This window comes from Trichosurus vulpecula, chromosome 2 (genome assembly GCF_011100635.1).
Source record: "Trichosurus vulpecula isolate mTriVul1 chromosome 2, mTriVul1.pri, whole genome shotgun sequence".
Taxonomy (NCBI): Eukaryota; Metazoa; Chordata; class Mammalia; order Diprotodontia; family Phalangeridae; genus Trichosurus; species Trichosurus vulpecula.
This window is the reverse complement of record NC_050574.1, coordinates 72,663,367-72,679,340: the sequence shown is the minus strand read 5'-3', so window position 1 is coordinate 72,679,340 and position 15,974 is coordinate 72,663,367. Positions and strand designations below refer to the sequence as shown.

General features: G+C 39.0%; 1 protein-coding gene across 2 annotated transcripts in view; it reads right to left on the bottom strand.

Annotated features, from left to right (window-relative positions):
* Window positions 1–15,974, bottom strand: part of TRIT1 (tRNA isopentenyltransferase 1) — an 86,701-nt gene that overhangs the window by 35,695 nt on the left and 35,032 nt on the right. For both annotated transcript variants that reach the window (XM_036747907.1, XM_036747908.1), the window contains exon 2: window positions 2,412–2,552. In XM_036747907.1, coding sequence (XP_036603802.1) covers window positions 2,412–2,552 — 141 coding nt within the window. The remainder of the gene's footprint in view (window positions 1–2,411; window positions 2,553–15,974) is intronic.

Sequence of the window (15,974 nt, the reverse complement as noted above, 5' to 3'; positions counted from 1 at the left end):
GCCTAAACATGTGCAGATGGACAGTGGTTTTCTAGAAAATGAGACAAAAATAGATCTATTTCCTACAGAACAACACATATCAGCTACTTGGAATCACAGACTGTCAGATGGAAGGGATTTTAGAGATCATTTAGTCTGCCTTCATTTTAAAGAGGAGGAAAGTGAGGGACCAAAGAGGAAACATGACTTGCTCCAAGCCACGCATGAAGTCAGTGTTTGGGCTGAGGCTTAAACCCAGCTCTTGTGACTCCTATTTCTATGATCCTTCCACCTGATGGAGGCAGGACACATGCTGTACTACGTGCTCCTAAGCAATCAGTTACCTTTTTAGGTCCCTTTTCCAAAGCCACGTGGTGACAAATGTGTTCTAATTCACAGAGAAAGAACTAGATCTACCCGGGACATTTGAATTCCTGTCTTCACAATGACTGTAGAACAGGTCATTTGTGCTATGGAGTGCCTTACACCCAAAGGCACTAGATAAAGAAAAATGTCTTCCCAGGAATCCCTGGATAGTAAAGCCTAGAGGGCAAGGGTAGCAATTCATTCTTTTTTCTTTTGGAGGAACAGAGAGGGAAATTAGCAATCTAAAACCACACAGATGTTAAAGAGAAACAAAAACCCCAGCCAAATAAAAAGTTGTTTGTTTGTTCTAAGAGAAACTTTCTACCCAAGTTTTTAAATTTAACTCACAGGAAAGACAAAACTCTAGTGTACCATCTCGATGCCCAACACTCAGTAGGTTATTCAGTAACTAAATTATTCTTCTTGTGTTCATTTATGCTATGAACATACAAATAATAAATCACCATCCTTTTGAATTCTCATTATTACCACTCCATTTTGAAATAGATCTTTCCACACTAAAAATAATCTGCTTAATAATATCTTAGATTTGTAAAGCATTTTACAAGTAAGTTAATAAAGTGCTTTCACAGATATGAACTCATCTGATCTTCAAAGCAACCAAGGATAGATATCATCATTCCTATTTTATGGCCCAAAGAAAGATAACAGGATTATAGCTTTCTAAGTGGGAAAGACTTGTAGATAATTTAGCCCAAACCCCTCATTTTGCAGATGAGGAAAGTGGGGACCAGAAACAGGAAATGACAATGGAGAGTGTTGATGTTTCTGCTCAGTCCAGTATTTTTTCCATCATACCACATTTCGTACTTTGAGAGATAACCTTATTTCGGGCAATAACTTTATTTCAGAAGGAAACTTTGAAAAAAGTACACAATGCCTTGTGTTATACTTGTTTTTCCCAAACACCTCCAAAGCTTTTTGTTTTGTTTGGGTGCTGAGGGTAGAGAAGGGGTTTCTCGGGTTCTGGTAAGGATGGTATGGATTAAAAACAACTTAGTAACCATATGCTACAATCCCAAAATGCAGCATTTCAGCAAAATCATTATCAACTACTAAGAGACCCAGGCAGTTATCTACCAAGACAACATAATTGTGGAGGAAGTCAGGGATATGGCCCTGGAAGGAATTACCCTCTGCTGCTTCCCTCAGGAAGATACAACTGTAATAAGTTTCTGTAAAGCTTTCTTAAATAATTTCATCATTCGATGATTTTATGCTGTTTGTGGAGAGGAAGTATCTTTATCAAACAGTAGTTTAAGAACTACCATACTTGATGTATTTGTTTTAACTGTGTATATTGCTTACAGATCTGATTTTCAGTGTTTTATGTTGCTTTCCAACTGTGTAATGCATAATATAGTGGATCTGAATTTACTTTATTTGTGAGAAACATTTGATGAGTAGAAAAGTACTGGTTTTTTCAATCATATTTAAGAATCAAACTGTATTACTGTGAATTTCAAGTATCTAGGACCAGGGATTCTTAACTGTTTTTATGTCACAGACCTTTTTGCTCATTCAAACTACATACTGATTTTTAATTAATGCACAAAAATTAATTCTGAACACTTCAGGAAGAATCTTCAACCAGCTAAAAAACACGTTTAAGATAAGCTACTGTTCAATATTCCTTTGAAAACACTTCATTATTGTATCTATCTGGAAATTTCTGGACCACTTTAGTAAAAAAAAAAAAATCAGCTTTAAAAAAAACTTAGTAAAAATACCCTTCGTGAATAAATGTACTATTTACAATTCACTATTCTTCAACTGCTCTTCTCAAAGATTCGGGGATCTGAATGAGATTCTGCACACTTTTGGTGTTTGCATTAGGGAATTATCAAATCTTGCTATTTAGTCACAGAAATCAGAACTGGAAGGGTCATTAGAATCTTCTAGTCCAAGACTTTAGGCCCTCATGGTGCAGGAGAAAGCATTACTATAAGGAACTAGAAGACATTTTCTCTGCCTCTCTGGTTATCGTTCCCCCCTTTCCCCCTCCCCCTCTTCCAAAATCAGCTGCCTGCTTTCTTAAAGGATATTAGGGCAGTTGCTTTGTTCCTGAAGTCCACCACAGTGTAATTCATCACAAGGGGGTCCACAAAGCTGATCATATGGTGTTGGCAGAGCCTCTGTTCCTGGGAGGAGACCTTGTTGGTGATGATATTTAGACCCTCATACACCTACAGAACAGAAAATTAAAATCAGAAAATCAAACTGCTGCTTTCACATGATCAAATAATGCAGATCAAATACCAGCAATGGAGGTAGGGGGAGGTGGAGGGGTGAAGAGGCTGGAGCAGATTGGGCCTTTCCTGGGAACTAAAGACTTCCATTTACATAAGACTGTAGGACCAGAGATTCTTAAGTGTTTTTATGTCAGAGACCCTTCTGGCAATTTGGTGAAGTCGATGGACCCTTTCTCAAAATGTTTTTTAATGCATAAATATAAGAGGAAGCCAATTATGCTGAAATAGTTATCAAAATATTTAAAAATATTTAAAAAACAACTTTACAAACAGACTTTTGGTTAAGAAGCCGTGCTCTAGACAGACTGGAAGTTGACGTAATAAGGGCTTTTCTATCAAATTAAGACTATTAGTTCTAATGATATAAGCAGAATTAAGTATCCAGTTTGAGTCTTAAAATGGTTCTCAAAGATTGAGTGTTTAAAAGTACCTCAATGGATTCTTTGTTCTGTTTATTCAGTTTATCATAAGGCAAACTTAAGGTGAAATTCTGCATTACTAAGAGCTCTCTTTCAAAATGTGATGATCTAACTCATGGGCCATCTGCTCTAGGAAGTCTTTCTTGATCGTCTTAGTGCTCTGTCCTTTTACCTCAAATTACCCATTATATACTTGTATCTTTTCATATATCATATCCCTCCCACCCACTCCCCTCATACAAGAGGCGGCAGGAATGATTTTCATTTTGTACATCACTAGCATACCACCTTAAACAAAATCACAATCAATGCTTCTTACATTGGGGCACAAAATGCTTTCTTCACAACCACTCAGCCAGACGAGTAGTACAAGTACCATTATCCCATTTTTATAGCTGAGGAAACTGAGGCTAAAAGAAGCTAATTCACCTGCCCATTGTCAGATACATCAGTGGTATAGCCACGCCTTTAAACCATAGCATTCCACACCAACCAAAAAGGAGTGTCTGATTTCCCTGAACTCTACTCTGAAGGTCACTAAGCAAAAGCCTCACCACCCCAACAGGAACATTTTGTCTGCTCACTCTTTATCTGCCATTCTGACTAGTAAAAGTTCAGATCCGCCCTTTTCCAAACACAGGGTCCCAGGTAAAGACATGTCTGAAAATATATGTTTGAAAAAGAAGACTGATCCTTCATGATAGTTACCTAAATAAACACAAATAAACACAAATAATAAGCATTCCTGCAAATATTTAAAGCTTTTCTTACTCTACATTTTCCCTTGCTTATACATTATCTAACCAAGTAACCAAAGAAGAAAAGACTGAAAATACCAGTGAACTAACTTTAGTGACAGTGGGAAATCAAGGATTTAAGTCCTGATCTAAGTGATAGGAGGTGAGGAAACAAAAAACATGATGAACACCCCCTACTTGCAAGGAATTTACTAATGGGGAATAGCCCAATGGGAAAGACAACAAGTACATATAAGTAAATGAAGATTAAACACAAATAAATACAAGGTAGTTTGGAGAGAGGATACTAGCAGTTGGGGAAAATCAGGAAAGGCTTTATGTAGAAGGTATTTGGGCTTCATCCTGAAGGAAGAAAGGGATCCTCTGAGGTGGAAGTGAGGACAAAGCATATTAAAGGCACGAAGAAGAATGGGCAATTTAAAGGCACAGAGAAGGGAGATTAGATGTTAAGAGGAAAAGAGAGAAGCCTAACTGAGATGGGAAACAGAGGAAGCGAGGTTCACTGAGGCAAAAAAAAGGCTGAAGCCAGATTATGAAGATTAAAAAAACTAAACATAAGTTTATATTTCATTCTAGAAGCAATAAGGGGTCACTGGAATTGAATGAGTAGGGGAGTGACATGGTCAGATCTGCAATTAAAGAAAATCACTCCAACAGGAGTATGTGGGATAGACTAGAGAGACGAGGTACCTGAAGTAGAGAACATTCAGGAGGCTGTTAAGAGTAATCCAGGTGAGAGTGAGGACTGCCTGAACTAAGGTGATGGGATATGTGAGGAGAGAGAAGGAAGTTGGTTGTGAAAGATGTTACAAGGGTAGAAATGGCATGATTTGACAAGTGATTGGTTATGTGAGGTGAGAGAGACTGAAGAGTCAAGGGTGATAGAGATTACAAACCTGGGATACTAGAAAGATCAAGGTGGCCTATGTAGAAATATGGAAGTTTAGAAGGGGAGGAGGGGAGAGAAGGATGAGGAGTTCCATTCTGGACACTGTGAACTTTAGATCTCTCTAAGACATCCAGTTTGAAATGTCTAATTGGCAATTGGTGATACAAGTCTAAAGCGTGTGGAAAAGTGACTGATGCTGTATATACAGTCGAGGTACGAGTTGTCTGCATGTTGTTCGCCCTTCATTTCAAAGAAAACTAATGATATCACAGGGTGATGTCTTAACTTGTATGTGAACTGGATTTAAGTGAGGTAGAGTTGTGCACAGTCATCAGCCTCATGCTCTCTTCCAGAGTCATCAAAGTCTAGTGACAGATAAAAGTGAGGACTACTGGCAATGGGCCAGAATAAAATAGATGACCTTGGTGTCTGACAAAGCTCTAAGCACTGCACAGTGCCTGCTTCATGGCCGGTGAAACATAGTGTTCTCATCTGCCCATTCTGCCGGAGGAAGTCTTCACATGCTTAGGGTAGACACCCCGCCCCCCAACTCACCCACAGGTCTGAGGCCTGTCAGTTACCCTCAACATGGTTTAGCCCATCTGCCAAGATGATTTTACCAGGGTGTGACCACTGCATATGCTATAGCTTCTTGGAGCCATAGGTGAGAGTTGGGTGAAAGGTGGGCACCAAAAGGTAGATGAGCAACAATACATAGTAGCAAATGACCAGAGTAATCTAGTGTTTGATAAATGCACAGATTCAAATTTTTAGACAAGAACTCACTATTTGACAAAAACATCCAGGAAAACTGGAAAGCAGTTTGGCAGAAACTAGGTACAGACAAAACGTCAGTTTCCTCATCTCATACCACATACCAAGATAAGGCCAAAATGGACACAAGATTTAGACATAAAGGTATCATCCTTTATGTCACCTACACAGAGATAAGAACTAGACTCCTGGAAGCTGATGCAGTTACCAAAAGTGTCTCAGGAAAAGGAGAGGGTCCACGACAGAACCTAGGACATTCAGTTCAGCAACTACTAGGCCCAAGTCAGACCTATGAAATGAAAGAAGGATTTTAACTACTGGATAATGGGTCTGAGAAGGGCTTGGAGGACATTCATTTCAGGAATTGGCATACTGAAAAGCAAGGCAGGGAGACTATAAGGAGAAGGACAATGAGATGGAGGAGTCCACTTTGGCTGGAATAAAAGGAAATAGAATGACATCATTCTGGACAGGTTAGCTGGAGTCAGACTGTGGAGGGCCCTAGATGCTAAGTCAGGAGTTCATACTTTATTTGGTAGGCAACAGGTAACCTGAAGGTTTTGGAATACGGTAACAACACGATCACAGCAGGGAACTGGTTAATATTATTTGGACAGCCTATGGGTAATGGACTGGAGAGACATGAGGCAGTCCTATTAGAACATTCCCAAAATCTTGGCAAGAGACACACTGGAGAGAGATGTGAGGCGGTCTTATTAGGATATTCCAAAAATGTTGGCAAGAAAGGATGAGGGCGTGTTCTTGGCTACTACGGTTTGCACCTAGAATTCAATAGTGATTATTTCTGAAAACAGCAGAAAAACAACATAATGACTGCTGAATTTAATGTGGTAAAGAGACCAACCATCTCCAGCAGAAATAAAATTAGAAAATGGGGAAACAAGAAAGAGAATAAGTAATAATACAGACAAAGCTTCAATAAGGGGAAGGGTCAGCTTCCAACTACAAGTTATCTTGTGTCTGGCAGTGTTAGTGCATTTCAGCACAGTAAGCAACAGTGTTCTTTTTCAATTGTGTCTTCTTTAGCAGACCTCTACAACTGTTCCAAAAATGCGGTGGGTATAAACTATATGACTCCTTGAAAACTTTCAAAGCAAAAAGATGCTTGGTTAAAAACAAGGGCACTCGAGAGCTGAGAACGAGACCCGAGTCTGCTACTTACTAGCCACATGACCTTGGATGTTTTGCTTCTCTAAGAGTCGGTTTTCTCATCCGTAACATGAAGGTCTCACTCAGCTCTGACATTTTCTGATTTTATCCAGACGTAAAAAGGATAAAGTAAACATAATTAGCATCTCATCCTCCTTCTTCCTGACTCTCCCCTCCTTTCAACAACTATTCATCTTTTTTTAAATTTAACAAAAATCTATCTCTCCCTCACATTTTCCCCCCACTGAAAGAGAAAAAAAGGACATCCCTGCAGCAAACAGGTATAACCAACTAGAAGAAATCCCCACATTGAGCGTGTCTAGAAATTTTATGTCTCATTCTGTAGCCTGAGTCCATCACTTTGGTGAGGTGAATGGAATGTTTCATCAGTCCTCTAGAACAGGGGGACAGCAAACTAAGCCCCTTGGGTCAAATCCACCAAATCCAACCAAAGCCTGTTTGTGAGCTAAGAATATGTCTACTCCTGCTTTAGAATTGTGGTTGGTTACTGCACTGACCAGAATTCTTCCATCTTTCAAAAGCAGCTAGGTGGCACAGTGAATAGAGTGCTGGGCTTGGAATCAAGAAGTGCTGAGCTCAAATCCAAACAGAAGCCTCAGACACTTAGCAGCTGCAGAATCCTGGGCAAATCACTTAATCTCTATTTGCCTCAGCTTCCTCAACTGTAAAATGAGAATAACAATACCTATCTCGTAGTAATCATAAAGTCTCAGCACAGAGCCTGGCACGTAGCAGGCTCACTATAAATACTTATTCCCTTCCCTATCCCTTCTTCATTATTTCTTACAGCCCAACAGTATTTCATTACATTCGTATGCTGTAATCATCATCCAATGGATGGGCACCCCTTTAGATTCTAGTTCCTTACCACTACAAAAAGAGCTGCTATAAATATTCTTGTATCTATAGGCCCTTTTCCTCATTCTGTGACCTCTTTAGGGTACAGACCTAGTAGGAGGCACAGCTAGGTCAAAATTTAGCAATTTTTGAGACACAGTTCCAAACTGCTTTCCAAAACAGTAGGACCAATTCAAAGGTCCACCAACAGTGCATTTAGCATTCCTCTTTTCCTGCAGCACACCTCCAACACTTTCCTTATTTGTCAACTTTGGCAACAGTCCATGGCATTTTTTAAGTACACCATGCTGTCAAGCTGAAAGGCCTCTTTAAGCCCATTTAATTGGACTCCTTCATTTTACTGATAAGAAGCAGAGGTCCAGAGAGGGGAAGGACCTTGAAAAAAATCACAGAGCTATTTACTCTGAACAACATCACCCCTGAGAGTCAGCACAGTACAGTGGGCTAGACTCAGGCTTGGGGGGCTACTCAGTATTAAACTGCACTAGTCATTTCATCTCTAGACTTCAGTTTCTTCATCTATAAAATAGACATAATACTTGAACTACCAAAATTCACAGGTAAGTAGTTTATAAACATTATACATCACAAAAATGTGAATAATTCTTCACATCCCTTTTGATGCCTATATGCTACCTCACAAAGGTCTATGGATGCTCAAAGGCTATACCAAAAAAGCATAATCTGACAGGTTCTCCCAAGCAAGAAAGGAAAGGAGCCTTCTAATATAGTTTTGGTAAAGTTTGGTTTGCTGCAGTTAGTCTGTGAAGTTTGTATGATGCTATAATCTGAATTAGATAAATTTAAACAGAGGCAATTCAACCACCGGAAGAAGCCACCTAGCGGCATCAGTGCCCAGAGAAACAGGCTTCGATATTATTTTCTATGAGGATTCTCCATTCCAACACAGCACATTCAAAAGAAAATATGAGCTAAAAATGTCTATCTATCTATACCAAGTGCTCCTAGAAGAGGGCGACTAGAAAACATTCTCTCTCCTCATGTCTATCGTAAGACGGTCCTTTAGAGCCTGGTTAAATTTCCACATGAACATTTCCCAGACTTGTCTATAGGTTTAATGTTTAACTGATCATCAACATGTAGGGTAAGTGGACTTGACTCAAAAAGAGAAAATGGCCTGTTACCCCAACTCCCAACAGTCCTAAGTGTTTACTAAAAGGAATAGTTTAAATTTTCCCTGGTCTCTAAAATGTCCAAGTAACTGTCAGAAGGATGAAAAGGATTTAACAGCTCTAGAAAAGCAATGGTTCACATCAGATTTCTAGAACTGCCTAACTAAAAGCTTTACAACCGAACAGTACACACCATCTCAAACCCTGCTTAAAGATGAAACAAAATGTCTGCTTCTTTGATTCATTCAGAAGACTAGAAATCAGACCCTCCACGAATAAAAGTTCAGCCTTCCAGGTACATGACAATAACTATTGGCAGTGAAGGAATTTTACAAAGCCAGCTCATAGATTTAGAGCTGAGAGGGGGCTTGGAGGTCATTTAATCCAATAACCTCGTTCTATAAAAGGAAAGGTGAAGTTTTACACAGGTTGTACAAAAATCACCTTCAAAGCACAATATAAGAGAAACAGTTCTACAGAAGTATAAACGAGATCTGGAAGTATCAGGGAACTGTGAGCTCAGTCAATCAGTGTGGCAGCCCAAACAGCTGACGTGACTTTGTGATGCATTAAAAGCAGCACAACTTCCAAGCCCTAAAGAAACCACAGTCCTGCAGTCCGCTCTGGTCATACCACATCGAGAGGATTGCAGCTGGGAGGGCCACAGCTCAGCAAGGACAAGGAGGCCAGCCCAGAGGCTAAAGGGTCTTGAGTCTCAATCATATGACAATCAGTTGAAATAATGAGCTGGAGAGGTGACTCAGGGGAACATGACAGCTGTTTTTTAAGTATATGAAGAGCTGTTTATGATGAAGTGAGATTAGATTTATTCTGTTTGGTTTCAGAGGACACCAACAGAAGCAATGAATATAAGGTGCCAAGAGGAAGATTTAAACTTGATGTCAAAAAAAGTTCCTAAAAACGAGCAACTATTCTCCATGAGTTCAACTGCCTGTACCACACATGGTATTTTACTTTCCATTAGAAGGGCTGCAACTCTGTATGGCCATTAAGATAATGACATTTCATGGTAGTTTATCTATGTAGCATGCTGCATTAGATATTCAGTAGAAGACAAAAACACAAAGACGACTGTCTCAAAGTGGAAGGAACTCCTTGAGAAAGCATATAACCACTATCACGGTATGCTAGGCCAGAGACTCCTTTCAGGAATAGGCTGGGCAGGACGGCAGCTGAGGTCCCTCGCAACTTGAAATGCTACAATGTTTCCATTTGTTCAAGGTCACAAAAGTCCAAAGTAGCACAGCTGGAATTGTAGCCCAGATTTTCTGACTCCAAATGCTGCTTACGGGAACAATGTAAAATCTACACCACAGTTAAATGATAGAAACATATGCAGTTTGTAATTGTACCTTTTCCCCCCTCAATCTGCAAGTTTAGAGTCAACTGGCATTTATTAAGCACCTACTATGTGCCAGGTATTGTGCTAAGTGATGGGGATACAGAAGGTATAAAAAGTCTCTGCTCTCAAGAAACTCACAGTCTAATGGAGAAGATGGCATGAAAACAGTATATTCAAACAAGATACCGTCACAGTAAATTGAAGATCATCTGAAAGGGAAAGCTCTAAGATTGAGAAAGACCTTTCTATAGGGGCAGCTAGGTATGAGTAGAGCACCAGCCCTAGAGTCAGGAGGACCTGAGTTCAAATGCGCCCTCAGACACTTGACACACTTACTAGCTGTGTGACCTTGGGCAAGTCAATTAACCACAACTGCCCTATCTTCCTCCTCCACCCCCTGCCCAAAAAAAAAGATCTTAAGAAAGATCTTGCTGCAAATACTAAGATTTGAAGGAATTCAGGGAAGTGGAGATGATGAGAAGGGAGAGTGTTCCAAGCATGAGACACAGCCAGTAAAAACGCTTAGTCAGGAAATAGCAATAGTGTGAGAAACAGCAAGGTCAGTGTCAGTACCTGGAGGACAGGAAGACATAAGACTGGAATGGCAGGAAGGGGCCAAATTATGAAGGGCTTTGAATGCCATCAAACAGGATTTTATATTTGATCCTCGAAGTATAAGAGAACCACTAGAGTTTACTGAATAGAGGGTGATAAGACTAGACCTATGTTTTAGGAAGAACAATTTGGCAGATGAGTTGGAGAATGTGCTGGAGTGTGGAGAGACCTGTAGCCGAGAGATCAACCAGCAGGCTATTACAATAGCCCAGGTATAAGGGTAGGAGGGCCTGCAATAGGGCGCTGATAGTGTCAAAGGAAAGAAAGGCATGTATGCCAGAGGTGTTGGGAAGGTAAAATCAGGAAAAGATTGGATACAAGGAGGTAAGGGATGGTACTTAAGTAGCAAGCCTGGGTGACTGGGAGGATAGTGGTACCCTATACTATAAGATGAAAAGTAGAAAGAGGGGAAGGAGATGCTAAGTACAGTCTTAAGCATGTTGAGTTTAAGATATCTACACAAGATATAATTCAAATGTCTAAAAGTTAATTGAAGATGCAAGACTTGAGATCAGAAGAAGAGTTGGGACTAGACAACAAGAAGTAGAGGAAAAATTGGAAAGAGAAATGAGAATGATGCAAGAAAATCATGAAAAACCAGTCAACAGCTTGCTAAAGGAGACTCAAAAAACTGCAGAAGAAAATAACACTTTAAAAAACAGACTACAGCAGAAGGGTCCGAAAAGTCAATAAGAAGACAACCTTAAAAAGCAAAATTGGCCAAATGGAAAAAGAAGTCCAAAAGCTCACTGAAGAAAAGAATTCCTTAAAAATTAGAATGGAGGAAATGGAGACTAATGACTTTATGAGGAATCAAGAAACAATAAAACAAAACCAAAAAATAGAAGACAATGTGAAATATCTCACTGGAAAAACAACTGACTTGGAAAATAGATCCAGGAGAGATAATTTAAAAATTGGACTACCTAAAAGCCATGATCAAAAAAAAGAGCCCAGACATCATCTTTCAAGAAATTACCAAGCAAAACTGCCCTGATATGCTAGAACCCAAGGGGAAAATAGATACTAAAAGAATCTACCAATCACCACCTGAAAGAGACCCAAGCCAAATTCCAAAGTTCCCAGGTAAAAGAGAATATATTGCAAGCAGCCAGAAAGAAACAATTCAAGTATTGTGCAAACGCAAGGAATCAGAGGGCTTGGAATATGACAGGGCACAGGGTGAATTGAATATTAAGGGATGGTATCTAAAAAATTAAATTAAGGGGTGAGAGAAGAATGTACTGGGAGAAGGAGAAAGGGAGAGGTAGAACAGGGTAAATTATCTCACATAAAAAAGGCAAGAAAGGGGAGAATAGAATAAATAAATAGAATAAATGGGGAACAGGATAGGATGGAGGGAAATATAGTTAAGTCTTTCACAACATTGACTGTTATGGAAGTGTTCTGCATGACTACACATATATAACCTATATTGAATTGCTTGTCCTCTCAATGGGAGGTGGGGGGTTGGGGGCAATGCGGAATTCAAAGTTTTAAAAACAAATGTTAAAAATTGTTTTTACATGCAACTAGGAAATAAAATATATAGACAATGGATATGGAAATCTATCTTGCCCTACAGGAAAATATAAGGAAAGAGTATAAGAGAAGGGGGGGAGGGGCATGATAGAAGGGAGGGCAGATTGGGGGAAGAGGTAATCAGAATGCACAGTCTTGGGGTAGAAGGAGGAGAGAGATGGGGAGAAAATCTGGAACTCAAAATCTTGTGGAAGTAAATGTTGAAAACTAAAATAAATAAATGAAGAAAATAAAAATAAAAAAGCTTTTGCAGAAGGAATCTCCTCTCCAGGAAAAGAGGAATGCATTGGATAGTCATTACTATGCCAGCACTCTAGATGTAGATGAAAATAAAACAACAAAGGGATAAAAAAAAGTTAAATGCCTTGCCCATGGCCAGACAGGTAGTCCAAGGAATACCAGTGAGATATGAATCCAGGTCCTAACTCCCGCAGGCAGGACTCTTTTTTCTCTGTCACTCAGCCTCTTTATGATAGGACAAGACTCAGCTAGGGAAGCAGGGTTGGTCACCATGGGTAGAATTTGTTTAAGAAAAGAAAGAGGTTAAGGTCTACATCCAACACCCACAGAATGAAATCACAAATCAGTGAAGTTTTATAATCAAATTCTCTGGTCTTTCTCACCTATTCCAAGAAGTAAAAACACATATCACACATATATAAATACTAAGCATTTATGAAGGGAATTTTCTGAACCACAGATGTACATAGAGAGCCATTGCCTTGATCCAAAGAACACAAAAAGATAAGTCTCTGAATATGTAGAAAGCAACAAATTGAGTAAATATCAGAACTAGTTCCAGATCTGTATGCTGGCACAGTAAACAACAGAAGCAACTTTGCTATTTTAGTATTTGTGAGAACACTCAGTTCTACCAGGACAAAGAGCTTCCTAAAGCAAGTTATGTCCACCCTATCATAACAGCCTCATTTCACATTGCTTTCCCTCTCCATGAGTCCCATGTTCTAGAACGTGGGAAGGTGGGGGGTAGGGTAGTAAACTACTGTGACTTGGTCTCATCATGTCTTTTCCCACCTCATGCAATCTCATGGGCTGCCCCTCAAGCACTCCTTGGAAAGTATTCTTTTTTATAAAACTTTTCAAAATCACACAACTTTAGAGTTGGAATGGACCTCAGAATACTTCAGAAACCTTTCAGAATACTCCCTTCTTTTAAGGATTAGATCAGGTGCTATTTTCCCTAGGAAGGCTTCCCTTACAGGTAATCTAGTTGATCACATATGTGAACAAAACTCTTTTCTACAATATTTTCAAGCAGTCATCCAACCTCTTACTTGAAGATCCCCAATGAAGGGGGAAGATGCACTGTGTCCCAAAGTGGATAAATCTATTTTTGAACAGCTCTTAGAAAGTATATCCCTGTATCCAACCTAAGTATAACTCTGCAACTTCTCTTCTTTGTTCCCCAGTACTCCACCCTGGAACCACAGAAAGTCCAATTCCTCTTTCACAACACAACCCTTCAAATACCTGAAGACAAGTATGTACCTTCCCAAGTCTTCCCTTCTGCAAGCTAAATGTCACTATTTCATTCAAGTGATTATATATGGAAGGAAGCACGATCTTCAGTCTTCCTGTCACCATGGCAATCCTTTCCCAGACATACTCTAGCTTATCTGTGGCTCCGTAAGTGAACAGTACTTCAAACAGGGCCCAACCAACTAGCACAGATTATAGGGAACTACTGCTTCCCTCAGTCAGGACATTCTACCTCTTTTAACACGACATTAGGGGAGCATTACCTTTTTGGTCGCCAAGTCAAACAGTCAATATATACTCCAAATTCATAGCCCATGAAAACCCTCAGACTTCCCAAAAGGATTTCTTTTCCTAGTTATATCTAGTCAGCCCCATGTTGTATTCATGAAACTAATCTTTTAGAACATAATAGAAATTTACATTTTTCCAATTAACTTCTTTTTATCTGATGTAGCTCCTTGTTCATTCCTGTCTATCAAGATCTTTTAGGATCTGTTTCTGTGATTCAATCTATGAGCTATTCCCCTAGGAAAACATACATATCAACTACCCAACTCAATAACAACCATTTTGAACAGCACAGAATTATAAAAGACAAATCCCTAGGCACATCAGTAGAGAGCCCTTCAACAATTCATCAGATCCATCAACCAATCCAGAATCAACTCAACAACCATACTATCATCTAAACCAGTGGTGCCAAAATCAAACAGGAAGAGATCACTGGTTTCCACATATTAACTTGGAAATTTACAAATTAATATTATCTCTGTTTTACTGCATCTTTATTTATTTTGTTGAATATTTCCCAATTACATTTTAATGTGGCTTGGCTGCACTAGGAACTTTTGCAGTTCTCAAGTCTAACACCTCTGATGTAGCCCATATCTCTTCATCTCATCATGAAGCCATCAAATTTGTTCTGGTAATTTAAATACTGCGTCTACACAATTCCACTGATGTGCTAAGTTGAAAAAAGTAATGAGGTTACTCTGCAGCCAAAATGATAGAGTGAGGTAGGAACTCACCTGAGCTCTCCCAAATTCCCCTCCAAACAACACTGAAATAATGCCTCAAAGTCAATTTTAGAGCAGTGAAACAGTTTTCCAGCCCAGGGCAGCTTGAAGGGTTCAGGAGGAAAGGTCTGTCTCACTGGGGTGGGAAGAGAGCATGGTTCCAAGCAAGCCAGCAGCAAGGCCCCAAGCACAAGAAGCTTGTGGTAGTACCTTCTCCACTCAAGGAGCAGAGGAAACAAAACTATCACTCTTTGTAGATGATACGATGGTATACTCAGAGAATCCTAGAGAATCACCTAAAAAACCATTTGAAATAATTAACAACTTCAATAAAGTTGCAGGATACAAAATAAACTTCCCCAAAAATACCCAATATTTTTATATATTACCAACAGAGTCCAGTAGCAAGAGATAGAGAAATTCCATTTAAAATAACTGCAGACAATAGAAAATACTTGGGAGTCACGTGGAACTACATGAACATGATTGCAAAACACATTTCATATAAAGTCAGGTCTAAACGATTGGGAAAATATTAATTTCTCATGGCTGAGTCAATATAATAAAGACAATTCTACCTAAATTAATTTACTTATTCAATGCCATACCAACCAACAACCAAAAAATTATTTTATAGAGCTAGAAAAAATAAAAACAAAATTCATCTGGAAGAACACAAAGTCAAGAATATCAAGGGATTCAACGAAAAAAACGTGAAGGAAGGTAGCCTAGATATATATTACAAGGAGGTAATCATCAAAACAATCTGATACTGGCTAAGAAACAGTGTGCAGGACCAGTGAAATATATTAGATACACATTATTGATAAACATAAAAAGCCATGCTTTTGAGACAAAAATCCACTATTTGACAAAAACTGCTGGGAAAACTAAAAAACAGTCTGGCATAAACTACGTATAGAACAGTATCTCAAACCATATAACAAGATAGGGTCAAAATGGGTACATGATTTATACATAAAGGGTAAGCAAATTAGCAAATTAGGGGAACATGGAATAGTTTACCCATCAGATCTATGGATAAGGGAAGAATTTATGACTAAACAAGAGATAGAGAGGGCCACAGGAAATAAAATGGACAATTTTGATTACATTAAATTAAAAGGTTTTTGCACAAACAAAACCAATGCAGTCAAAATTAGGAAGAAATCAGAAAACTGGGGGTAAATTTTATAATAATTTTTTCTGGTTAAAGCCTTATTTTTCCAATATATAGAGAGCTGAGTCAAATCTATAAAAATATGAGTCATTCTCCAATTGATAAGTGGTCAGAGGAT